Source organism: Heptranchias perlo, unplaced genomic scaffold (genome assembly GCF_035084215.1).
Source record: "Heptranchias perlo isolate sHepPer1 unplaced genomic scaffold, sHepPer1.hap1 HAP1_SCAFFOLD_441, whole genome shotgun sequence".
In the NCBI taxonomy this organism is placed as follows: Eukaryota; Metazoa; Chordata; class Chondrichthyes; order Hexanchiformes; family Hexanchidae; genus Heptranchias; species Heptranchias perlo.
The window spans coordinates 4,437-31,127 of NW_027139455.1; the positions used below are offsets into that span (position 1 = coordinate 4,437).

The 26,691-nt window shown below is 57.8% G+C and overlaps 2 protein-coding genes across 2 annotated transcripts; both read right to left on the reverse strand.

Moving 5' to 3' along the window:
• Window positions 1–429: 429 nt before the first annotated feature.
• On the reverse strand, window positions 430–24,692 carry LOC137313107 (kinesin light chain 1-like). Its single transcript, XM_067979358.1, has 9 exons — window positions 24,593–24,692; window positions 14,523–14,783; window positions 13,161–13,391; window positions 9,917–9,992; window positions 9,545–9,773; window positions 6,235–6,322; window positions 4,454–4,555; window positions 1,234–1,407; window positions 430–537 (listed from the first exon to the last, which is right to left on the reverse strand). Exons 2-9 carry the CDS (start codon window positions 14,769–14,771, stop codon window positions 430–432), a joined length of 1,257 nt encoding a protein of 418 aa, XP_067835459.1. The 5' UTR covers window positions 14,772–14,783; window positions 24,593–24,692.
• LOC137313108 (putative per-hexamer repeat protein 5) lies at window positions 7,460–8,815 on the reverse strand (the record flags this gene model as incomplete). The annotated part of the gene is made up of 3 exons (XM_067979359.1): window positions 7,460–7,466; window positions 7,714–8,151; window positions 8,499–8,815. Coding segments are annotated over 3 exons (762 nt in total), but the record flags the coding sequence as incomplete, so codon positions are not given.
• Window positions 24,693–26,691: the final 1,999 nt, after the last annotated feature.

Genomic DNA, 26,691 nt, shown 5'->3' on the forward strand with positions numbered 1-26,691 from the left:
ATGGGCTTCGATGGGAGAATGAGGGGACTGGAGGGATGGGCTTCGATGGGAGAGTGAGGGTACTGGAGGGATGGTCTTCGATGGGAGAGTGAGGGGACTGGAGGGATGGGCTTCGATGGGAGAGTGAGGGGACTGGAGGGATGGGCTTCGATGGGAGAGTGAGGGTACTGGAGGGATGGTCTTCGATGGGAGAGTGAGGGGACTGGAGGGATGGGCTTCGATGGGAAAGTGAGGGGACTGGAGGGATGGGCTTCGATGGGAGAGTGAGGGTACTGGAGGGATGGGCTTCGATGGGAGAGTGAGGGTACCAGAGGGAGGGTCTTTGTGATTGGTGTCATATTCCAGTCACTGCTCTCATCTGCATTGTGCCCTGTGGACACCCCCCGTTCCCCCTGTTCACACAGAGGCCCCAGTCTGTATAAAAATTGTTCACTTACCATTGACTGATCCAAACTCCTTCTCGTGGGCACGGGTCAGGATGTCCTTGTACAGAGTCTCGGCCTCCTTGTACTTGCCCTGCTTTAGATAACATGATGCCTGTCGGGAAGAGAGACCAGCACCCGATTTACCCACATCAAATACAGCGACCACCTCCGCCCCCGGACCTCCTCCCCTCCCCTCCAGGACCCCTCCTCTCGACTCCCTCCACAGACCCCCTCCTCTCAACTCCCTCCCCTCCCCCCCAGACCCCCTCCTCTCAACTCCCTCCCCCCAGACTCGACCCCCCTCGTGATTGATTCCCATTCTCCTGCAGCCACACCGTGAGACATTATTCCAGGCTGTTCAGCATCGCGGCCGAGCTCAGCGTCTGTGTATTTCCCAGCAGGAGACCCCTGATATCGGCCGGGGGGCTGGGACTGTGGCTCAGTTTGCCCCGGGGGGGGGGGGGACTGATGACAGTTGTTTCACCCCCTCCTTACCTCCAACCCTGCCTCGAGCGGCGATCGACACTGGGAGTCAACCCTGTGGACAATCCTCACAATATCCGTACAGTTTGGTCACTTTGCCCCCTCCGGCCCATGGGGAACAGCCAATGGCCATGTGTAGCCCGTAGGTGACCGGGGACCGGGGCACAAACTCCCCCTCTCAAAGCCCGCTGGTTATTTCAGGGGATCGGGCACTCCTCCCGCCCCCTCCCTCACCCTCCGACACACTGGCCTACCGCCCCCCACACAGTCAGACCATCCACCACCCCTCTCCCCCGGTGACACCAACCCCCCACCGGGTCCTCACCAGATTATTCTTGGTCTTCGCCACATTGGGGTCATCAGGGCCGAGCCGAGACTCGTAGATCTCCAGGGCACGCCGGTAGTAATACTCCACCTCCTCGTACTTGCCCTGGTTCTGGCACAGCAGGGCCAGGTTATTCAGCTGCTTGGCCACGTCTGGGTGATCTTTGCCCAGGACCTGAGTGTGCAAACAAACTGTCAAAAACCGAGGCAATGCAGTCCTTCATATCATAGCTCAGGGCCCTCTCCCCGCCGCGGGATATCGAACCCCCACTTCACAGACTGACCCTCCGACAGTGCGGCGCTCCCTCGGCACTGACCCTCCGACAGTGCGGCGCTCCCTCGGCACTGACCCTCCGACAGTGCGGCGCTCCCTCGGCACTGACCCTCCGACAGTGCGGCGCTCCCTCGGCACTGACCCTCCGACAGTGCGGCGCTCCCTCGGCACTGACCCTCCGACAGTGCGGCGCTCCCTCGGCACTGACCCTCCGACAGTGCGGCGCTCCCTCGGCACTGACCCTCCGACAGTGCGGCGCTCCCTCGGCACTGACCCTCCGACAGTGCGGCGCTCCCTCGGCACTGACCCTCCGACAGTGCGGCGCTCCCTCGGCACTGACCCTCCGACAGTGCGGCGCTCCCTCGGCACTGACCCTCCGACAGTGCGGCGCTCCCTCAGCAAGACCCTCCGACAGTGCGGCGCTCCCTCAGCACCGACCCTCCGACAGTGCGGCGCTCCCTCAGCACCGACCCTCCGACAGTGCGGCGCTCCCTCAGCACTGACCCTCCGACAGAAATATCAAAACATAGAAAATAGGAGCAAGAGTCGGCCATTCGGCCCTTCGGGCCTGCTCTGCCATTCAAAATGATCATGGCTGATCGTCTAACTCAGTACCCTGTTCCCGCTTTTTCCCCATATCTCTTGATCCCTTCAGCATTAAGGAATATATCTATCTCCTTCTTGAATACATCTAATGACTTGGCCTCCACTGCCTTCTGTGGTAGAGAATTCCACAGGTTCACCACCCTCTGAGTGAAGAAATTTCTCCTCATCTCGGTTCTAAATGGCATACCCCGTATCCTGAGACTGTGACCCCTGGTTCTGGACTCCCCAGCCATCGGGAACATCCTCCCTGCATCTAGTCTGTCTAGTCCTGTTAGAATTTTATATGTTTCAATGAGATCACCCCTCATTCTTCTAACCTATAGTGAATATAGGCCTAGTCGACCCAATCTCTCCTCATACGACAGTCCTGCCATCCCAGGAATCAGTCTGGTAAACCTTCGTTGCACTCCCTCCATGGCAAGGACATCGTTCCTCAGATAGGGAGTCCAAAACTGCAGACAATACTCCAGGTGTGGTCTCACCAAGGCCCTGCACAACTGCAGTAAGACATCCCTGCTCCTGTACTCAAATCCTCTTGCAATGAAGGCCAACATACCATTCGCCTTCCTAACTGCTTGCTGCATCATTAAATAAAAATAAATATATATAAATAAATAAATAAATTTAAAACAGAAATAGACAGTTTCCTAGCAGTAAAAGGGAATTAGGGGTTACGGGGAGCGGGCAGAAAATTGGACATGAATTTAGATTTGAGGTTAGGATCAGATCAGCCATGATCTTATTGAATGGCGGAGCAGGCTCGAGGGGCCGATTGGCCTACTCCTGCTCCTATTTCTTATGTTCTTATTAACTGCTTGCTGCACCTGAATGCTCGCTTTCAGTGACTGGTGTTCAAGGACACCCAGGTCTCGTTGCACCTCCCCTTTTCCCAATCTATCACCATTCAGATAATAATCTGTCTTTCTGTTTTTACAACCAAAGTGGATAACCTCACATTTATCCACATTATACTGAATCTGCCATGTTCTTACCCACTCACCCAACTTGTCTAAATCACATTGGAGCCTCTTTGCATCCTCCTCACAGCTCACTTTCCACCCCAGCTTTGTGTCGTCTGCAAACTTGGAAATGTTACATTTAGTTCCCTCATCCAAATCATTGATATATATTGTGAATAGCTGGGGCCCAAGCACTGATCCCTGCGGTACCCCACTAATCACTGCCTGTCACCCGGAAAAAGACCCGTTTATTCCTACTCTCTGTTTCCTGTCTGTCAACTAATTCTCAATCCATGCCAGTATATTCCCCCCAATCCCATGTGCTTTAATTTTGCACACTAACCTCTTGTGTGGGACCTTATCAAAAGCCTTCTGAAAATCCAAGTACATCACATCCACTGGTTCTCCCCTATCTATTCTACTAGTTACATCCTCAAAAAACTCCAGTAGATTTGTTAAGCATGATTTCCCTTTCATAAACCCATGCTGACTTTGTCCAATCCTGTTAATGCCCCTCCAAGTGTTCTGTTATCACATCCTTTATAATAGACTCTAGCATTTTCCCCACTACTGATGTTAGGCTAACTGGTCTGAAATTCCCTGTTTTTTCTCTCCCTCCTTTTTTAAATAGTGGGGTTACATTTGCCACCCTCCAATCTGCAGGAACTATTTGAGTCTATAGAATTTTGGAAGATGATCACCAATGCATCCACTATTTCCAGGGCCACTCCCTCAGTACCGCCCTTCCGACAGTGCAGCACTCCCTCGTTACTGACCCTCCGACAGTGCAGCGCTCCCTCGTTACTGACCTTCCGACAGTGCAGCGCTCCCTCGTTACTGACCCTCCGACAGTGCAGCGCTCCCCAGGTACCGACCCTCCGACAGTGCAGCGCTCCCTCGGTACTGACCCTCCGACAGTGCAGCGCTCCCCAGGTACCGACCCTCCGACAGTGCAGCGCTCCCTCGGTACTGACCCTCCGACAGTGCAGCTCTCCCTCCGTACTGACCCTCCGACAGTGCAGCGCTCCCTCCGTACCGACCCTCCGACAGTGCGGCGCTCCCTCCGTACCGACCCTCCGACAGTGCGGCGCTCCCTCAGTACCGACCCTCCGACAGTGCGGCGCTCCCTCAGTACCGACCCTCCGACAGTGCAGCGCTCCCTCAGTACCGACCCTCCGACAGTGCAGCGCTCCCTCGGTACCGACCCTCCGACAGTGCAGCGCTCCCTCGGTACCGACCTTCCGACAGTGCAGCGCTCCCTCGGTACCGACCCTCCGACAGTGCAGCGCTCCCTCAGTACTGACCCTCCCTCAGTCGGCCGAGGCTCGACTGCTCCCCACTTTACCCCCTCACCGTGATGCTTCGCCCTGTATCCAGCTCACCTTCTCTCGGATCTCCAGAGCCCTCTTGCACAGAGGCTCTGCTTCCTTGTACTTCCCCCTCTTCCCATAGAGAACGGCCAGGTTATTCAGGGTCGCTGCTACCTGTACACAAGGGACGGTACACAGTCAGACAGGCATTTAGAACAGAACACAACACACTGACCCCACATTCAAATAGCAGCTGGGTTACCAGGACCCAGGAACATGATGGACAGTGTAGAGGGAGCTTTACTCTGTATCTAACCCTGTACCTGACCCTGGGAGTGTTTGATGGGACAGTGTAGAGGGAGCTTTACTCTGTATCTAACCCTGTACCTGCCCTGGGAGTGTTTGATGGGACAGTGTCGAGGGAGCTTTACTCTGTATCTAACCCTGTACCTGCCCTGTGAGTGTTTGATGGGACAGTGTAGAGGGAGCTTTACTCTGTATCTAACCCTGTACCTGACCCTGGGAGTGTTTGATGGGACAGTGTCGAGGAAGCTTTACTCTGTATCTAACCCTGTACCTGACCCTGGGAGTGTTTGATGGGACAGTGTAGAGGGAGCTTTACTCTGTATCTAACCCTGTACCTGCCCTGTGAGTGTTTGATGGGACAGTGTAGAGGGAGCTTTACTCTGTATCTAACCCTGTACCTGCCCTGGGAGTGTTTGATCGGACAGTGTGGAGGGACCTTTACTCTGTATCTAACCCTGTACCTGCCCTGGGAGTGTTTGACGGGACAGTGTAGAGGGAGCTTTACTCTGTATCTAACCCTGTACCTGCCCTGTGAGTGTTTGATGGGACAGTGTAGAGGGAGCTTTACTCTGTATCTAACCCTGTACCTGACCCTGGGAGTGTTTGATGGGACAGTGTAGAGGGAGCTTTACTCTGTATCTAACCCTGTACCTGCCCTGGGAGTGTTTGACGGGACAGTGTAGAGGGAGCTTTACTCTGTATCTAACCCTGTACCTGCCCTGTGAGTGTTTGATGGGACAGTGTAGAGGGAGCTTTACTCTGTATCTAACCCTGTACCTGCCCTGGGAGTGTTTGATGGGACAGTGTAGAGGGAGCTTTACTCTGTATCTAACCCTGTACCTGCCCTGGGAGTGTTTGACGGGACAGTGTAGAGGGAGCTTTACTCTGTATTTAACCCTGTACCTGCCCTGGAAGTGTTTGATGGGACAGTGTAGAGGGAGCTTTACTCTGTATCTAACCCTGTACCTGACCCTGGGAGTGTTTGATGGGACAGTGTAGAGACACACACCGGGAACTGGCCCCTCGGGCTCTCTCCTGGGCCACATCCATCCCCTACCCACAATGACACTGCCTTCATCCCCTCCAGTCCACCTCTATCCTCCCTGGACACCGGCCATCCCCCTCCCCCTCCCCTTCCCCGGGAAACCACCCGTCACATCGCCCCCCATTCCCGCAGACACCAGGCCCCCGGAGTCCACCCCTCCTCCCCCCGGACACCGCCCCTCCCCCCGGACACCGCCCCTCCCCTTCACCACCCCCCGCAGGACACCGCCCCCCCCCCTTCACCCCCCCAGGACACTGCCCCAGGACACGCCCCTCCTCCCCAGGACTCTGCCCCAGCCCTCCACCAGGACACCGCCCCCTCCCTTCACCCCCCCAGGACACGCCCCTCCCCCTCCTCCCCAGGACTCTGCCCCAGCCCTCCACCAGGACACCGCCCCTCCCCTTCACCCCCCCAGGACACCAGCCCTCCCCCTCCTCCCCAAGGACACCAGCCCTCCCCCTCCCCCCGCCCCAGGACACCGGCCCTCCCTGTTACTACTTACGGCCGGGTGATCTTTGCCGAGAGTCTTCTCCCTGATGGACAGGGCATCGTTTAACAGGTGAGCTGCCTCCTTGTATTTATTCTGATCCCTGTGCAGAGAGAGGGGGCAACAGAACAGGGTGAGGCAATACACAGAGTCTGAGACCAGTAGGCTCCATGTGTAAATGGGCTGCAGTCAGAAAGAGGGAGACAGAGAGAAAGAGAAAGAGAGACAGAGACAGAGACAGAGACAGAGACAGAAAGTTTGATGTAGTCTACATGGATTCTAGCAAGGCTTTTGACAAGGTCCCACATGGCAGACTGGTCAAAAAAGTAAAAGCCCATGGGATCCAAGGGAATGTGGCAAGTTGGATCCAGAATTAGCTCAGTTGCAGGAAGCAAAGGGTAATGGTCGACGGGTGTTTTAGCGACTGGAAGGCTGTTTCCAGTGGGGTTCCGCGGGGCTCGGTACTGGGTCCTTTGCTTTTTGTGGTATACATTAATGATTTGGACTTAAACGTAGGGGGCACGATTAAGAAGTTTGCAGATGATACAAAATTATCCGTGTAGTTGATAGTGAGGAGGAAAGCTGTAGACTGCAGGAAGATATCAATGGACTGGTCAGGTGGGCAGAAAAGTGGCAAATGGAGTTCAATCCAGAGAAGTGTGAGGTAATGCATTTGGGGAGAGCAAACAAGGCAAAGGAATACACAATAAATGGGAGGATACTGAGAGGTGTAGAGGAGGTGAGGGACCTTGGAGTGCATGTCCACAGATCCCTGAAGGTAGCAGGACAGGTAGATAAGGTGGTTAAGAAGGCATACGGGATACTTTCCTTTATTAGCCGAGGCATAGAATATACGAGCAGGGAGGTTATGCTAGAACTGGTTAGGCCACAGCTTGAGTACTGTGTACAGTTCTGGTCACCACATTACAGGAAGAATGTAATTGCTCTAGAGAGGGTACAGAGGAGATTTACGAGGATGTTGCCAGGACTGGAGAATTTTCGCTATGAGGAAAGATTGGATAGGCTGGGGTTGTTTTCTTTGGTACAGAGGAGGCTGAGGGGAGATTTAATTGAGGTTTTTAAAAATTATGAGGGGCCGAGATAGAGTGGATAGGAAGGACCTATTTCCCTCAGTAGAGAGATCAATAACCAGGGGGCATTGATTTAAAGTGATTGGTGGAAGGATTAGAGGGGAGCTGAGGAGAAATTTTTCACCCAGAGGGTGGTGGGGGTCTGGAACTCACTGCCTGAGAGGGTGGGAGAGGCAGAAACCCTCAACTCATTTAAAAAATCCCTGGACGTGCAGCTTAAGTGCCGTGACCTACAGGGCTACGGACCAAGTGCTGGAAAGTGGGATTAAGCTGGGTGGCCCTTTTTCGGCCGGCACAGACACGATGGGCTGAATGGCCTCCTTCTGTGCCGTAAATTTCTATGAGAGAGATAGAGAGAGCGAGGCAGAAAGCAAGATAAGAAAAGTGTTCCCGGGTCCAGTGCCCGGTTCCGGTTCCTGTTCCCGGGTCCAGTGCCCGGTTCCTGTTCCTGTTCCCGGGTCCAGTGCCCGGTTCCTGTTCCCGGGTCCAGTGCCCAGTTCCGGTTTCCGGTGTGTGCCCGGTTCCAGTTCCCAGTGTGTGCCCAATTCCCGGTGTGTGCCCGGTTCCGGTTCCCGGTGTGTGCCCAATTCCCGGTGTGTGCCCAATTCCCGGTGTGTGCCCGGTTCCGGTTCCCGGTGTGTGCCCAATTCCCGGTGTGTGCCCAATTCCCGGTGTGTGCCCGGTTCCTGGTGTGTGCCCGGTTCCAGTTCCCTGTGTGTGCCCAATTCCCGATGTGTGCCCGGTTCCGGTTCCCGGTGTGTGCCCAATTCCCGGTGTGTGCCCAATTCCCAGTGTGTGCCCGGTTCCGGTTCCCGGTGTGTGCCCAATTCCCGGTGTGTGCCTGGTTCCGGTTCCCGGTGTGCGCCCGGTTCCGGTTCCCAGTGTGCGCCCGGTTCCGGTTCCCGGTGTGCGCCCGGTTCCGGTTCCCGGTGTGCGCCCGGTTCCGGTTCCCGGTGTGTGCCCGGTTCCGGTTCCCGGTGTGCGCCCAATTCCCGGTGTGTGCCCGGTTCCCGGTGTGTGCCCAATTCCCAGTGTCTGCCCGGTTCCGGTTCCCGGTGTGCGCCCAATTCCCGGTGTGTGCCCGGTTCCCGGTATGTGTCCAATTCCCGGTGTGTGCCCAATTCCGGTTCCCGGTGTGTGCCCAATTCCCGGTGTGTGCCCAATTCCTGGTGTGTGCCCGGTTCATGCCCGGTTCCGGTTCCCGGTGTGTGCCCAATTCCCGGTGTGTGCCCGGTTCCGGTTCCCGGTGTGTGCCCAATTCCCGGTGTGTGCCCGGTTCTGGTTCCCGGTGTGTGCCCGGTTCTGGCTCCCGGTGTGTGCCCAATTCCCGGTGTGTGCCCGGTTCCAGTTCCCAGTGTGTGCCCAATTCCCGGTGTGTGCCCGGTTCCAGTTCCCAGTGTGTGCTCAATTCCCAGTGTGTGCCCGGTTCCAGTTCCCAGTGTGTGCCCAATTCCCGGTGTGTGCCCAGTTCCGGTTCCCGGTGTGTGCCCGGTTCCAGTTCCCAGTGTGTGCCCAATTCCCGGTGTGTGCCCAATTCCCAGTGTGTGCCCAATTCCTGGTGTGTGCCCGGTTCCGGTTCCCGGTGTGTGCCCGGTTCCAGTTCCCAGTGTGTGCCCAATTCCTGGTGTGTGCCCGGTTCCAGTTCCCAGTGTGTGCCCAATTCCCGGTGTGTGCCCAATTCCCGGTGTGTGCCCAATTCCCGGTGTGTGCCCAATTCCCGGTGTGTGCCCAATTCCCGGTGTGTGCCCAATTCCCGGTGTGTGCCCAATTCCCGGTGTGTGCCCGGTTCCAGTTCCCAGTGTGTGCCCAATTCCTGGTGTGTGCCCGGTTCCGGTTCCCGGTGCGTGCCCAATTCCCAGTGTGTGCCCAATTCCCAGTGTGTGCCCGGTTCCGGTTCCCGGTGTGTGCCCAATTCCCAGTGTGTGCCCAATTCCCGGTGTGTGCCCGGTTCCGGTTCCCGGTGTGTGCCCAATTCCCAGTGTGTGCCCAATTCCCAGTGTGTGCCCGGTTCCGGTTCCCGGTGTGTGCCCAATTCCCAGTGTGTGCCCAATTCCCGGTTCCCGGTGTGTGCCCAATTCCCAGTGTGTGCCCAATTCCCAGTGTGTGCCCAATTCCCAGTGTGTGCCCGGTTCCGGTTCCCGGCGCGTGCCCAATTCCCGGTGTGTGCCCAGTTCCCGTTCCCGGTGCGTGCCCTGTGCCAGTTGCCAGCTGCCAGCGCCAGCCCCGTTACCCACCTGTAGACGAGTGCCAGAATGTTGAGCATGGTGGCCACGTCCGGGTGATCGTGGCCCGATGTCTTCTCCAGATCCTCCAAGGCCTGTTTGCAGAGGGGCACGGCCACCTCGTATCGCCCCTGGGAAGCATACTGGATCACCAGGTTGTGCAGCGTGCGGAGACGGGCTGGGATCTCGTAACCGCCCTGCTGGGCCGCAGCCACGGCACTGCTGCTGTGAGGGTGGGTCACTGTGAGAGAGGGAGAGAGAGTGAGAGAGAGAGTGAGGGTGGGCGCGGTTTCAGGGCGAGCGGGCGCAGTTGCGGTTTCAGGGCTATACGCCCCCGGACGGTATACACAGCGAGATACAGCCCAACACCCCCCTGATACTCACTGCCTGCCCCGTGCTCCTCCTCCTCGGGGAAAAGATCATCCAGTGAATCTTTTGAAGAGTCGCCCTCCTTTTCTTCCTAATAAAATAAAAACACTTTTCAGCCTCCTTAAAATGGGGGGGAGGGGGGAAGAGAGAGAGAGAGAGAGAGAGAGAGAGAGAGAGAGAGAGAGAGAAAAATGGAAGATTTGCATGAGATAAGTGGGTTTCGATTCATGGGGCACTGACACCAGTACTGGGGAAAGAGAGAGCTGTTCTGTGGGACGGGCTTCACCTGAACCATGCTGGGACCAGTGTTCTGGCAAACCGAATAACTGGGGTGGTAGAGAAGGCTTTAAACTAAATAGAGGGGGGAGAGGGCTCAGGTGGGGCGAAGTTTAGATTGATAAAGAGAAAAGACAAGGAAGTAGTACAGGAAAGTGATGGGGGTAATGATAAACAGAGTGTGTCAGGAAGGGACAGAGCGTACAAACATAAGAGTGCACTAGGAAATGGGGCCGGGGTAGGAAAGAATGGTAAAAAGACAAAATTAAAGATTCTTTATCTGAATGTGCGCACCATTCCTAACCAGACAGATGAATTGACGGCACAAATAGAAACAAATGGGTCTGATCTCGTGGCCATTACAGAGACGTGGTTACAAGGTGACCAAGGTTGGGAGCTAAATATTCAGGGTTATTTAACATTTCGGAAGGATAGGAAAAAAGGTAAAGGTGGTGGGGTAGCTCTGTTAATAAAGGATGAAATTGGTATAATAGTGAGAAATGATCTTGGCTCAGAAGATCAAGATGTCGAATCAATTTGGGTGGAGGTAAGAAATAGCAAGGGAAAGAAATCACTGGTGGGAGTCGTATATAGGCCCCCTAACAGTAGCTACACTGTAGGGCAAAATATAAATCAGGAAATAAGGGGGGCTTGTAAAAAAGGTAATGCAATGATCATGGGCGATTTTAACTTTCACATAGATTGGACAAATCAAATTGGCAAAAATAGCCCTGAGGAGGAGTTCATAGAGTGTATTAGGGACTGTTTCTTAGACCAATACGTCGGGGAACCAACCAGGCAACAGGCCATTTTGGATCTGGTAATGGGTAACGAAACAGAATTAATTAATGATCTCAAAGTAAAGGATCCCCTGGGAAACAGTGATCATAACATGATAGAATTTCACATCCAGTTTGAGAGCAAGGATCTTGGTCTGAAACTACTGTATTAAACTTAAATAAGGGCAATTATAAAGGAATGAGGGCGGAATTGGCTAAAGTGGACTGGGTAAACAGATTAGATGGTACGGTGGTGGATAAGCAGTGGCAAACATTTAAAAAGATATTTTATGACTCGCAACAAAAATATATCCCTGTGAGGAGGAAAAACTCCACGAAAAGGGTGAACCAACCATGGCTAACTAAGGAAGTCAAGGATGGTATCAGGTTAAAAGAAAAAGCATACAACATGGCAAAGATTACTGGTAAGCCCGAAGATTGGGAAAACTTTAAAAACCAGCAAAGGATGACTAAAAGAATAATAAAGAGGGAGAAAATAAATTATGAGAGTAAACTAGCAAGAAATATAAAAACTGACAGTAAAAGCTTCTACAAGTATATAAAAAGGAAGAGGGTAGCTAAAGTAAACATTGGTCCCTTAGAGGATGAGACTGGGGAAATAATAATGGAAAACAAGGAAATGGCAGAGGAATTGAACAGATATTTTGTATCTGTCGTCACAGTAGAAGACACTAATAATATACCAATAATAGTAGAAAATCAAGGGGCAAAGGGGAGGGAGGAACTAAAAACAATCACTATCACTAGAGAAAAAGTACTTGGTAAACGAATGGGTCCAAAGGCTGACAAGTTCCCTGGACCTGATGGCTTGCATCCGAGGGTCTTAAAGGAAGTGGCTGCAGAGATAGTGGATGCATTGGTTGTAATCTTCCAGAATTCACTCGATTCTGGAAAGGTCCCAGCGGATTGGAAAACTGCAAACGTAACCCCCCTATTCAAGAAGGGAGTGAGACAGAAAGCAGGTAACTATAGACCAGTTAGCCTAACATCGGTCATTGGGAAAATGCTAGAATCCATTATTAAGGAAGTAGTAGCAGGACATTTGGAGACTTATAATACAATCAAGGAGAGTCAACATGGTTTTATGAAGGGAAAATCGTGTCTGACAAATTTATTAGAGTTCTTTGAGGAAGTAACGGGCAGGGTGGATAAAGGGGAACCAATGGATGCAGTATATTTGGATTTCCAAAAGGCATTCGATAAGGTGCCACATAAAAGATTACTGCACAAGATAAGAGCTCATGGTGTTGGGGGTAATATACTGGCATGGATAGAGGATTGGCAAAATGCTGCGGTACTGAAGGATCTGGGTGTCCTCACACATGAAACACAAAAAGTCAACATACAGGTGCAGCAGGTAATCCGAAGGCAAACGGAATATTGGCCTTTATTTCTAGGGGGATGGAGTATAAAAGCAGGGAAGTCATGCTACAACTGTACAGGGTGCTGGTGAGACCACACCTGGAGTACTGCGGACAGTTCAGGTGCCCTTATTTAAGGAAGGACATACTTGCATTGGAGGCAGTTCAGAGAAGGTTCACTAGGTTGATTCTGGGTATGGCAGTGTTGTCTTATGAGGAAAGATTGAACAGGTTGGGTCTATACTCATTGGAGTTTAGAAGAATGAGAGGAGATCTTATTGAAACATACAAGATTCTGAGGGGACTCGATAGGGTAGATGCTGAGAGGATGTTACCCCTCATGGGGGAATCTAAAACTAGGGGGCATAGTCTCAGAATAAGGGGTCGCCCGTTTAAGACAGAAATGAGGAGGAATTTCTTCTCCCAGAGGGTCGTGAATCTTTGGAATTCTTTACCCCAAAAAGCTGTGGAGGCTGAGTCATTGAATACATTCAAGGCTGAGTTAGAGAAATTTTGATCAGCGAGGGAGTCAAAGGATATGGGGAAAGGGCGGGAAAGTGGAGTTGAGGTAAAAATCAGATCAGCCATGATCTCATTAAATGGCGGACCAGGCTGGAGGGGCCGCATGGCCTACTCCTGCTCCTATCTCTTATGGTCTCTTACGCTCTTATGAGAGAGAGAGAGCGAGCGAGCGAGGTGGGGGGGAAAAAAAGAGCGAAAGAGGGAAAGGGCGGGGGCGAGGGTGCGCGGGCGGGCCCGGGGGGCGCGGAGGGCCGGGCGGGCCCGGGGGGGCGGAGATGGACCCTGTGCCCCTGCACCTACCGAGGGAGACACATCCTCGTCGTATTTCTTGATCTGGTTCATGAACTCCAGGTGCCTCTTCTCCTCCTCGAGTTGGGCCACAGTTTGCTCACTCTTCTGCAGCTTCTGCTGAGTGTTGGCCAGCTCGTCCCGCAGCCATTGGTTCTCCTGACACAACCTCCGCACTTGAGCCCGAAGCTTCTGCTTCTCTGACTCCACTGTGTTCAGGTGGTTCGAAAGTGCCATCATCACCTGAGCAAACACACACACACCCACCCGCGTGAGAGACCAGGCCGGCTATTCAACCACTGGGGGGGGGTGGGTAAATCACAGCCCAACCCCACCCTGCCCCTTCCCCCCATCCCAATATACACACATTTCCTGGCAGTGGTCACTGGACAACCAGCTGGTGAAGGAACCCCGGGAGGGATTCTCGGCCCTCGCCCAGGGGCGCAGATATTAATCGCAGCATAAACTCGGGATTCCCCCCTACCCCCGCGGGGTCCGGACCTGTTTACATCTCACACTGTGACTGGGGAATCCTCCCGAGAGACTGACCAGTCTACCAGTGGGAGACCCTCCCTGGGACGGACCCGTTTACCAGTGGGAGACCCTCCCCGGGACGGACCCGTATACCAGTGGGAGACCCTCCCCGGGACGGACCCGTATACCAGTGGGAGACCCTCCCCGGGACGGACCCGTATACCAGTGGGAGACCCTCCCCGGGACGGACCCGTATACCAGTGGGAGACCCTCCCCGGGACGGACCCGTATACCAGTGGGAGACCCTCCCCGGGACGGACCCGTATACCAGTGGGAGACCCTCCCCGGGACGGACCCGTATACCAGTGGGAGACCCTCCCCGGGACGGACCCGTATACCAGTGGGAGACCCTCCCCGGGACGGACCCGTTTACCAGTGGGAGACCCTCCCCGGGACGGACCCGTTTACCAGTGGGAGACCCTCCCCGGGACGGACCCGTTTACCAGTGGGAGACCCTCCCCGGGACGGACCCGTTTACCAGTGGGAGACCCTCCCCGGGACGGACCCGTTTACCAGTGGGAGACCCTCCCCGGGACGGACCCGTTTACCAGTGGGAGACCCTCCCCGGGACGGACCCGTTTACCAGTGGGAGACCCTCCCCGGGACGGACCCGTTTACCAGTGGGAGACCCTCCCCGGGACGGACCCGTTTACCAGTGGGAGACCCTCCCCGGGACGGACCCGTTTACCAGTGGGAGACCCTCCCCGGGACGGACCCGTTTACCAGTGGGAGACCCTCCCCGGGACGGACCCGTTTACCACTGGGAGACCCTCCCCTGATGCTCTCTCCTGGCTGGGTGCAGGGCTGGGATTAACTCCAGTGTTGGGCCCCTTTCCTCACCTGTGCCTCACCCAGGCCCAGTTCGATCATCTCCACCGACTTCCTGATGAGATTGGACTTCTCGTGAACCAGATTGGCCTCCTCGTCCTTCTTCAGGCACTTGATGGTCTCCAGGAGGCTGTGTAGGATTGAGTTGTGTTCATTCTTCAGCGCCTCCAGCCCCTGGATCACGATCTTCGTGTTGGAAATAATGTCCTCCTGGCTCAGCTTCTCCAGCTTCTCATCTCGAGGGTAAACCATCGTGGACATGTCGTCAGGACCCTGTCAGAGACCAGAGACACGGCTTAGAGCAGTGCAGAATAAACCCACACCAGTGCACATCAGGGACCCCCGCGGTGAGACAGGCCCCGAACCCGGACCCCCGCGGAGAGACAGGCCCCGCACCCGGACCCCCGCGGTGAGACAGGCCCCGCACCCGGACCCCCGCGGAGAGACAGGCCCCGCACCCGGACCCCCGCGGAGAGACAGGCCCCGCACCCGGACCCCCGCGGAGAGACAGGCCCCGCACCCGGACCCCCGCGGTGAGACAGGCCCCGGACAGGGACCCCCGCGGTGAGACAGGCCCCGGACAGGGACCCCCGCGGTGAGACAGGCCCCGGACCCGGACCCCCGCGGAGAGACAGGCCCCGGACCCGGGCCCCCGCGGAGAGACAGGCCCCGCACCCGGGCCCCCGCGGAGAGACAGGCCCCGCACCCGGGCCCCCGCGGAGAGACAGGCCCCGCACCCGGGCCCCCGCGGAGAGACAGGCCCCGCACCCGGGCCCCCGCGGAGAGACAGGCCCCGGACCCCCGCGGAGAGACAGGCCCCGGACCCCCGCGGAGAGACAGGCCCCGGACCCCCGCGGAGAGACAGGCCCCGGACCCCCGCGGAGAGACAGGCCCCGGACCCCCGCGGAGAGACAGGCCCCGGACCCCCGCGGAGAGACAGGCCCCGGACCCCCGCGGAGAGACAGGCCCCGGACCCCCGCGGAGAGACAGGCCCCGGACTCGGACCCCCGCGGTGAGACAGGCCCCGGACCCCCGCGGAGAGACAGGCCCCGGACTCGGACCCCAGAGCACTCGCTGGGAACCTGCTCCCACACAGCTCTCCCAGTGGACGCTAGGAGAGGCGGAGGTCATAACCCCCCGAGAAGTAAAAAGTAATCGCTGGACGAGAAAAACCACAGTCCATCGAGTTCACCGTCCCGGTAATCGCACGATACAACGATAGTGGAGTTATTGTCTGATCCCAGCCATCAATCTCTATCAATGAGTCTACAACAGACCCAGACATGAGGCGAGGAAAACCCCCAGTGGGGGAGAGATTTGGGAAACCAGAGCTCCAAAGTCACCTGTTCCTCCCGAGCCTGTTACACTCAACACATAGAATCATAGAAGTTTACAACATGGAAACAGGCCCTTCGGCCCAACATGTCCATGTCGCCCAGTTTATACCACTAAGCTAGTCCCAATTGCCTGCACTTGGCCCATATCCCTCTATACCCATCTTACCCATGTAACTGTCCAAATGCTTTTTAAAAGACAAAATTGTACCCGCCTCTACTACTGCCTCTGGCAGCTCGTTCCAGACACTCACCACCCTTTGAGTGAAAAAATTGCCCCTCTGGACCCTTTTGTATCTCTCCCCTCTCACCTTAAATCTATGCCTCCTCGTTATAGACTCCCCTACCTTTGGGAAAAGATTTTGACTATCTCCCTTATCTATGCCCCTCATTATTTTATAGACTTCTATAAGGTCACCCCTAAACCTCCTACTCTCCAGGGAAAAAAGTCCCAGTCTATCTAACCTCTCCCTATAAGTCAAACCATCAAGTCCCGGTAGCATCCTAGTAAATCTTTTCTGCACTCTTTCTAGTTTAATAATATCCTTTCTATAATAGGGTGACCAGAACTGTACACAGTACTCCAAGTGTGGCCTCACCAATGCCCTGTACAACTTCAACAAGACATCCCAACTCCTGCATTCAATGTTCTGACCAATGAAACCAAGCATGCCGAATGCCTTCTTCACCACCCTATCCACCTGTGACTCCACTTTCAAGGAGCTGTGAACCTGTACTCCTAGATCTCTTTGTTCTATAACTCTCCCCAACGCCCTACCATTAACGGAGTAGGTCCTGGCCCGATTTGATCTACCAAAATGCATCACCTCACATTTATCTAAATTAAACTCCATCTGCCATTCATCGGCCCACTGGCCCAATTTATCAAGATCCCGTTGCAATCCTAGATAACCTTCTTCACTGTCCACAATGCCACCAATCTTGGTGTCATCTGCAAACTTACTAACCATTCCTCCTAAATTCTCATCCAAATCATTAATATAAATAACAAATAACAGCGGACCCAGCACCGATCCCTGAGGCACACCGCTGGTCACAGGCCTCCAGTTTGAAAAACAACCCTCTACAACCACCCTCTGTCTTCTGTCGTCAAGCCAATTTTGTATCCAATTGGCTACCTCACCATGTCATGTCTCAAATCACTCATAGAATTACACAGAATGTACAGCATAGAAACAGGCCATTCGGCCCAACAGGACTATCCTGGTGTTTATGCTCCACACGAGCCTCCTCCCTCCCTACTTTATCTCACCCTATCAGCATATCCTTCTATTCCTTTCTCCCTCATGTGTTTATCGAGCTTCCCCTTAAATCGTCTTAACTACTTCAACTACTAGAGATTTCGACACTCTCTGGGTAAAGAAGTTTCTCCTGAATTCCTTATTGGATTCCTCGTCTATTGTATCCCAAAATATTACTTTCTGGACCATTTAATTTGGATTTAAATAAATCAATCGACATTTTTTGCTCCCAATGTCTCCCGTGGGAGCCTGTCCCTCCTCTTCCACCCCCCAACAATGCGTCAGTCTTCAAGATACGGCCAGACAGAGACAGCAGGGTCCCCGCTCAGTTAGGACTGTGCTCAGAATATAAAGAGCTTGCTGAATGTGCTGAGTAACAGCCTCGAGTCAACGCAAAGATCAGCTCGCCTAGAAAATAGCTAACAGGCCTCTGCAGGCTTCACACTTGGAGGGGTCCTCACACAGCACAGCTCAGCTCAGCGCAGCACAAGAAAGAACAAATGAACTTGCATTTATATAGCGCCTTTCACGACCGCAAGACGTCCCTAAGCGCTTTACAGCCAATGAAGTACTTTTGAAATGTAGTCTCTGTTGTAATGTAGGAAACGTGGCAGCTAATTTGTGCACAGCAAGATCACACAAACAGCAATGAAATAAATAACCAGATAAACTGGCCAGATCCCATGGACTGCACTGGAGGGAGAGAGCCCGGGGAACGCCGTGTATCACACGGTGCAGTGAGGGACTGCACTGGAGGGAGAGCCCGGGGAACGACGTGTATCACACGGTGCAGTGAGGGACTGCACTGGAGGGAGAGCCCGGGGAACGCCGTGTATCACACGGTGCAGTGAGGACTGCACTGGAGGGAGAGAGCCCGGGGAACGCCGTGTATCACACGGTGCAGTGAGGACTGCACTGGAGGGAGAGCCCGGGGAACGCCGTGTATCACACGGTGCAGTGAGGGACTGCACTGGAGGGAGAGAGCCTGGGGAACGACGGGTATCACACGGTGCAGTGAGGGACTGCACTGGAGGGAGAGAGCCCGGGGAACGACGGGTATCACACGGTGCAGTGAGGGACTGCACTGGAGGGAGAGCCCGGGGAACGCCGTGTATCACACGGTGCAGTGAGGACTGCACTGGAGGGAGAGCCCGGGGAACGCCGTGTATCACACGGTGCAGTGAGGGACTGCACTGGAGGGAGAGAGCCCGGGGAACGCCGTGTATCACACGGTGCAGTGAGGACTGCACTGGAGGGAGAGCCCGGGGAATGCCGTGTATCACACGGTGCAGTGAGGGACTGCACTGGAGGGAGAGAGCCCGGGGAACGCCGTGTATCACACGGTGCAGTGAGGGACTGCACTGGAGGGAGAGAGCCCGGGGAACGCCGTGTATCACACGGTGCAGTGAGGGACTGCACTGGAGGGAGAGAGCCCGGGGAACGCCGTGTATCACACGGTGCAGTGAGGGACTGCACTGGAGGGAGAGAGCCCGGGGAACGCCGTGTATCACACGGTGCAGTGAGGGACTGCACTGGAGGGAGAGAGCCCGGGGAACGCCGTGTATCACACGGTGCAGTGAGGACTGCACTGGAGGGAGAGAGCCCGGGGAACGACGTGTATCACACGGTGCAGTGAGCGACTGCACTGGAGGGAGAGCACGGGGAACGCCGTGTATCACACGGTGCAGTGAGGGACTGCACTGGAGGGAGAGAGCCCGGGGAACGCCGTGTATCACACGGTGCAGTGAGGAACTGCACTGGAGGGAGAGAGCCCGGGGAACGACGTGTATCACACGGTGCAGTGAGGGACTGCACTGGAGGGAGAGAGCCCGGGGAACGACGTGTATCACACGGTGCAGTGAGGGACTGCACTGGAGGGAGAGAGCCCGGGGAACGACGTGTATCACACGGTGCAGTGAGGACTGCACTGGAGGGAGAGCCCGGGGAACGACGTGTATCACACGGTGCAGTGAGGGACTGCACTGGAGGGAGAGCCCGGGGAACGACGGGTATCACACGGTGCAGTGAGGGACTGCACTGGAGGGAGAGAGCCCGGGGAACGACGTGCATCACACGGTGCAGTGAGGGACTGCACTGGAGGGAGAGCCCGGGGAACAACGTGTATCACACGGTGCAGTGAGGGACTGCACTGGAGGGACAGCCCGGGGAATGCCGTGTATCACACGGTGCAGTGAGGGACTGCACTGGAGGGAGAGAGCCCGGGGAACGCCGGGTATCACACGGTGCAGTGAGGACTGCACTGGAGGGAGAGAGCCCGGGGAACGACGGGTATCACACGGTGCAGTGAGGACTGCACTGGAGGGAGAGAGCCCGGGGAACGCCGTGTATCACACGGTGCAGTGAGGGACTGCACTGGAGGGAGAGCCCGGGGAACGCCGGGTATCACACTGTGCAGTGAGGACTGCACTGGAGGGAGAGCCCGGGGAACGACGTGTATCACACGGTGCAGTGAGGGACTGCACTGGAGGGAGAGCCCGGGGAACGACGTGAATCACACGGTGCAGTGAAGGACTGCACTGGAGGGAGAGCCCGGGGAATGACGTGAATCACACGGTGCAGTGAGGGACTGCACTGGAGGGAGAGAGCCCGGGGAACGACGTGTATCACACGGTGCAGTGAGGGACTGCACTGGAGGGAGAGAGCCCGGGGAACGCCGGGTATCACACGGTGCAGTGAGGACTGCACTGGAGGGAGAGAGCCCGGGGAACAACGTGTATCACACGGTGCAGTGAGGGACTGCACTGGAGGGAGAGCCCGGGGAACGCCGGGTATCACACGGTGCAGTGAGGACTGCACTGGAGGGAGAGAGCCCGGGGAACGACGGGTATCACACGGTGCAGTGAGGACTGCACTGGAGGGAGAGAGCCCGGGGAACGCCGTGTATCACACGGTGCAGTGAGGGACTGCACTGGAGGGAGAGCCCGGGGAACGCCGGGTATCACACTGTGCAGTGAGGACTGCACTGGAGGGAGAGCCCGGGGAACGACGGGTATCACACGGTGCAGTGAGGGACTGCACTGGAGGGAGAGCCCGGGGAACGACGTGAATCACACGGTGCAGTGAGGGACTGCACTGGAGGGAGAGAGCCCGGGGAACGACGGGTATCACACGGTGCAGTGAGGGACTGCACTGGAGGGAGAGCCCGGGGAACGCCGTGTATCACACGGTGCAGTGAGGGACTGCACTGGAGGGAGAGAGCCCGGGGAACGCCGTGTATCACACGGTGCAGTGAGGGACTGCACTGGAGGGAGAGCCCGGGGAACGACGTGTATCACACGGTGCAGTGAGGGACTGCACTGGAGGGAGAGAGCCCGGGGAACGACGTGTATCACACGGTGCAGTGAGGACTGCACTGGAGGGAGAGCCCGGGGAACGACGGGTATCACACGGTGCAGTGAGGGACTGCACTGGAGGGAGAGAGCCCGGGGAACGACGGGTATCACACGGTGCAGTGAGGGACTGCACTGGAGGGAGAGAGCCCGGGGAACAACGGGTATCACACGGTGCAGTGAGGGACTGCACTGGAGGGAGAGAGCCCGGGGAACGACGTGTATCACACGGTGCAGTGAGGACTGCACTGGAGGGAGAGCCCGTGGAACGACGTGTATCACACGGTGCAGTGAGGGACTGCACTGGAGGGAGAGCTCGGGGAACGACGTGAATCACACGGTGCAGTGAGGGACTGCACTGGAGGGAGAGAGCCCGGGGAACAACGGGTATCACACGGTGCAGTGAGGGACTGCACTGGAGGGAGAGAGCCCGGGGAACGACGTGTATCACACGGTGCAGTGAGGACTGCACTGGAGGGAGAGCCCGGGGAACGACGGGTATCACACGGTGCAGTGAGGGACTGCACTGGAGGGAGAGAGCCCGGGGAACGACGGGTATCACACGGTGCAGTGAGGGACTGCACTGGAGGGAGAGCCCGGGGAACGACATGTATCACACGGTGCAGTGAGGACTGCACTGGAGGGAGAGAGCCCGGGGAACGACGTGTATCACACGGTGCAGTGAGGACTGCACTGGAGGGAGAGCCCGGGGAATGCCGTGTATCACACGGTGCAGTGAGGACTGCACTGGAGGGAGAGCCCGGGGAATGCCGTGTATCACACGGTGCAGTGAGGACTGCACTGGAGGGAGAGCCCGGGGAATGCCGTGTATCACACGGTGCAGTGAGGACTGCACTGGAGGGAGAGCCCGGGGAATGCCGTGTATCACACGGTGCAGTGAGGGACTGCACTGGAGGGAGAGCCCGGGGAATGACATGTATCACACGGTGCAGTGAGGGACTGCACTGGAGGGAGAGAGCCCGGGGAACGACGTGTATCACACGGTGCAGTGAGGGACTGCACTGGAGGGAGAGAGCCCGGGGAATGCCGTGTATCACACGGTGCAGTGAGGGACTGCACTGGAGGGAGAGAGCCCGGGGAACGACGTGTATCACACGGTGCAGTGAGGACTGCACTGGAGGGAGAGAGCCCGGGGAACGCCGGGTATCACACTGTGCAGTGAGGACTGCACTGGAGGGAGAGAGCCCGGGGAACAACGTGTATCACACGGTGCAGTGAGGGACTGCACTGGAGGGAGAGCCCGGGGAACGACGTGTATCACACGGTGCAGTGAGGACTGCACTGGAGGGAGAGAACCCGGGGAACGACGTGTATCACACGGTGCAGTGAGGGACTGCACTGGAGGGAGAGCCCGGGGAACGCCGTGTATCACACGGTGCAGTGAGGGACTGCACTGGAGGGAGAGAGCCCGGGGAACAACGGGTATCACACGGTGCAGTGAGGGACTGCACTGGAGGGACAGCCCGGGGAATGACATGTATCACATGGTGCAGTGAGGACTGCACTGGAGGGAGAGAGCCCGGGGAACAACGTGTATCACACGGTGCAGTGAGGGACTGCACTGGAGGGAGAGCCCGGGGAACAACGTGTATCACACGGTGCAGTGAGGGACTGCACTGGAGGGAGAGCCCGGGGAACACCGTGTATCACACGGTGCAGTGAGGACTGCACTGGAGGGAGAGCCCGGGGAACGACGTGTATCACACGGTGCAGTGAGGACTGCACTGGAGGGAGAGAGCCCGGGGAACAACGTGTATCACACGGTGCAGTGAGGACTGCACTGGAGGGAGAGAGCCCGGGGAACGCCGTGTATCACACGGTGCAGTGAGGACTGCACTGGAGGGAGAGAGCCCGGGGAACGATGTGTATCACACGGTGCAGTGAGGACTGCACTGGAGGGAGAGAGCCCGGGGAACGCCGTGTATCACACGGTGCAGTGAGGGACTGCACTGGAGGGAGAGCCCGGGGAACGACGTGAATCACACGGTGCAGTGAGGGACTGCACTGGAGGGAGAGCCCGGGGAACGCCGTGTATCACACGGTGCAGTGAGGACTGCACTGGAGGGAGAGAGCCCGGGGAACGACGGGTATCACACGGTGCAGTGAGGGACTGCACTGGAGGGAGAGAGCCCGGGGAACGACGTGTATCACACGGTGCAGTGAGGACTGCACTGGAGGGAGAGCCCGGGGAACAACGTGTATCACACGGTGCAGTGAGGGACTGCACTGGAGGGAGAGCCCGGGGAACAACGTGTATCACACGGTGCAGTGAGGACTGCACTGGAGGGAGAGCCCGGGGAACGACGTGTATCACACGGTGCAGTGAGGACTGCACTGGAGGGAGAGAGCCCGGGGAACGCCGTGTATCACACGGTGCAGTGAGGGACTGCACTGGAGGGAGAGAGCCCGGGGAACGCCGTGTATCACACGGTGCAGTGAGGGACTGCACTGGAGGGAGAGAGCCCGGGGAACGCCGTGTATCACACGGTGCAGTGAGGACTGCACTGGAGGCAGAGAGCCCGGGGAACGACGTGTATCACACGGTGCAGTGAGGACTGCACTGGAGGGAGAGCCCGGGGAACGACGGGTATCACACGGTGCAGTGAGGGACTGCACTGGAGGGAGAGAGCCCGGGGAACGCCGTGTATCACACGGTGCAGTGAGGGACTGCACTGGAGGGAGAGAGCCCGGGGAACGCCGTGTATCACACGGTGCAGTGAGGACTGCACTGGAGGGAGAGAGCCCGGGGAACGACGTGTATCACACGGTGCAGTGAGGACTGCACTGGAGGGAGAGAGCCCGGGGAACGCCGGGTATCACACTGTGCAGTGAGGGACTGCACTGGAGGGAGAGAGCCCGGGGAATGACATGTATCACACGGTGCAGTGAGGACTGCACTGGAGGGAGAGAGCCCGGGGAACGACATGTATCACACGGTGCAGTGAGGGACTGCACTGGAGGGAGAGAGCCCGGGGAATGCCGTGTATCACACGGTGCAGTGAGGGACTGCACTGGAGGGAGAGCCCGGGGAACGACGGGTATCACACGGTGCAGTGAGGACTGCACTGGAGGGAGAGAGCCCGGGGAACGACGTGTATCACACGGTGCAGTGAGGACTGCACTGGAGGGAGAGCCCGGGGAACGACATGTATCACACGGTGCAGTGAGGACTGCACTGGAGGGAGAGCCCGGGGAACGACGTGTATCACACGGTGCAGTGAGGGACTGCACTGGAGGGAGAGAGCCCGGGGAACGACGGGTATCACACGGTGCAGTGAGGGACTGCACTGGAGGGAGAGCCCGGGGAACGACATGTATCACACGGTGCAGTGAGGACTGCACTGGAGGGAGAGCCCGGGGAACGACGTGTATCACACGGTGCAGTGAGGGACTGCACTGGAGGGAGAGAGCCCGGGGAACGACGGGTATCACACGGTGCAGTGAGGGACTGCACTGGAGGGAGAGCCCGGGGAACGCCGTGTATCACACGGTGCAGTGAGGACTGCACTGGAGGGAGAGCGCCCGGGGAACGCCGTGTATCACACGGTGCAGTGAGGGACTGCACTGGAGGGAGAGAGCCCGGGGAACAACGTGTATCACACGGTGCAGTGAGGGACTGCACTGGAGGGAGAGCCCGGGGAATGACATGTATCACACGGTGCAGTGAGGACTGCACTGGAGGGAGAGCCCGGGGAATGACATGTATCACACGGTGCAGTGAGGGACTGCACTGGAGGGAGAGAGCCCGGGGAACAACGTGTATCACACGGTGCAGTGAGGGACTGCACTGGAGGGAGAGAGCCCGGGGAACGACGTGAATCACACGGTGCAGTGAGGGCTGCACTGGAGGGAGAGAGCCCGGGGAACAACGTGAATCACACGGTGCAGTGAGGGACTGCACTGGAGGGAGAGAGCCCGGGGAACGACGTGAATCACACGGTGCAGTGAGGGCTGCACTGGAGGGAGAGCCCGGGGAACGACGGGTATCACACGGTGCAGTGAGGGCTGCACAAACAATCCCACATCCTCTCTCTCTCACACAGAGACTCAGACACACATCAACACCTCCAGCTGCTCGCTCATCTCTCTCTCTCTCTCTCTCTCTGTCTCCATACCTTCCGCTGTCCCTGCCCCCTGGGCACAGTTCAAAGTTCACTCTGCTGTCCGATCCCCATTTAAGTTCGATTATCGGGTCTGTCCGTTGTGGCCTGTGAGGCTCTCTCTCTCTCTCTCTCTCTCTCTCACACACCCTCAGCTGTTCCATCACGTGATTCAGTCATGAACCAATAACCACAGTGAAGTGTCACTGCCTCCAGGAGGGTGTGGATTTGGAGCAGTGATTGGAATCTGGTGCTGTGCCCACACACAGCAGTCTGCTCTCTGTATATCAACTCACAGACTGGTAAACCACACCCTCCATTAACCTGCTGGAGGACTGCATCAGGAGAGGGCAATTTGGGAAATGAGTCATTAAACCCACAGAGAGCAATGGGTGGGGGCGATCGCCCAGTCCCTGTCCCAGATTACTGCCTCGATCCCATCTCCTGTCCCAGACCCAGAGGGGACAGGAGACCCCCCTCCAGTGAGGGTGGGGACAGGAGACCCCCCTCCAGTGAGGGTGGGGACAGGAGACCCCCCTCCAGTGAGGGTGGGGACAGGAGATGACGACCCCCCCACCCCGCCAGGGAGGCTGGGGACGGGAGACCCCCCCCCGCCAGGGAGGGTGGGGACAGGAGACCCCCCCCCTCCAGTGAGGGTGGGGACAGGAGACCCCCCTCCAGTGAGGGTGGGGACAGGAGATGACCCCCCCCTCCGCCAGGGAGGATGGGGACGGGAGACCCCCCCCACCAAAGGGAGGATGGGGACGGGAGACCCCCCCCACCAAAGGGAGGATGGGGACGGGAGACCCCCCCCACCAAAGGGAGGATGGGGACGGGAGACCCCCCCCACCAAAGGGAGGATGGGGACGGGAGACCCCCCCCACCAAAGGGAGGATGGGGACGGGAGACCCCCCCCCCCCAAAGGGAAGCTGGGGACGGGAGACCCCCCCCCCCCAAAGGGAAGCTGGGGACGGGAGACCCCCCCCCCCAAAGGGAAGCTGGGGACGGGAGACCCCCCCCCCCCAAAGGGAAGCTGGGGACGGGAGACCCCCCCCCCAAAGGGAGGCTGGGGACGGGAGACCCCCCCCCCAAAGGGAGGCTGGGGACGGGAGACCCCCCCCCCCATCAGGGAGGGTGGGGACGGGAGACCCCCCCCCAAAGGGAGGCTGGGGACGGGAGACCCCCCCCCCGCCAGGGAGGCTGGGGACGGGAGACCCCCCTCCAGGGAGGCTGGGGACGGGAGACCCCCCTCCAGGGAGGCTGGGGACGGGAGACCCCCCACCCCGGCCAGGGAGGATGGGGACGGGAGACCCCCCACCCCGGCCAGGGAGGATGGGGACGGGAGACCCCCCACCCCGGCCAGGGAGGATGGGGACGGGAGACCCCCCACCCCGGCCAGGGAGGATGGGGACGGGAGACCCCCCCACCCCGGCCAGGGAGGATGGGGACGGGAGACCCCCCACCCCGGCCAGGGAGGATGGGGACGGGAGACCCCCCCACCCCGGCCAGGGAGGATGGGGACGGGAGACCCCCCACCCCGGCCAGGGAGGATGGGGACGGGAGACCCCCCACCCCGGCCAGGGAGGATGGGGACGGGAGACCCCCCACCCCGGCCAGGGAGGATGGGGACGGGAGACCCCCCACCCCGGCCAGGGAGGATGGGGACGGGAGACCCCCCCCCCCCCCAGCAGTCTCCCCTTTTCTGTCCATTTTCATCAGCGCAGAAACTACAATCTAACAAGCTGCTCCTCACTGACTGAACCAAAAACCACCCTTTTGTTCCCGCCCCCATCGTAACGTCAGCAGGATATCCAGCCATGGGGGGAATCACAGTGCGGCCCAATCCCATCCTCACCCAACACCCGCCCTTTCCAGAGGCTAACCCCCGGCGCCCTCAGCATTGCCCCCCTTGGCCGTGGTCATTGTGCCCAGCATGCCTCTGTGGGCTAAACATGGCACTCACCCCACCCCCCTCCACCCTCCACCCCCCCACCCCCGCTGTGTATGGCTCCCCACTGTAAACCGGCTGGGAGATTGGGGAAGCGAGGAGCTGGATTTTCAGGTTCGAAGGACTCCGCCTCTCACAGGCACCGACCACGCCCAGAAGAATGTCA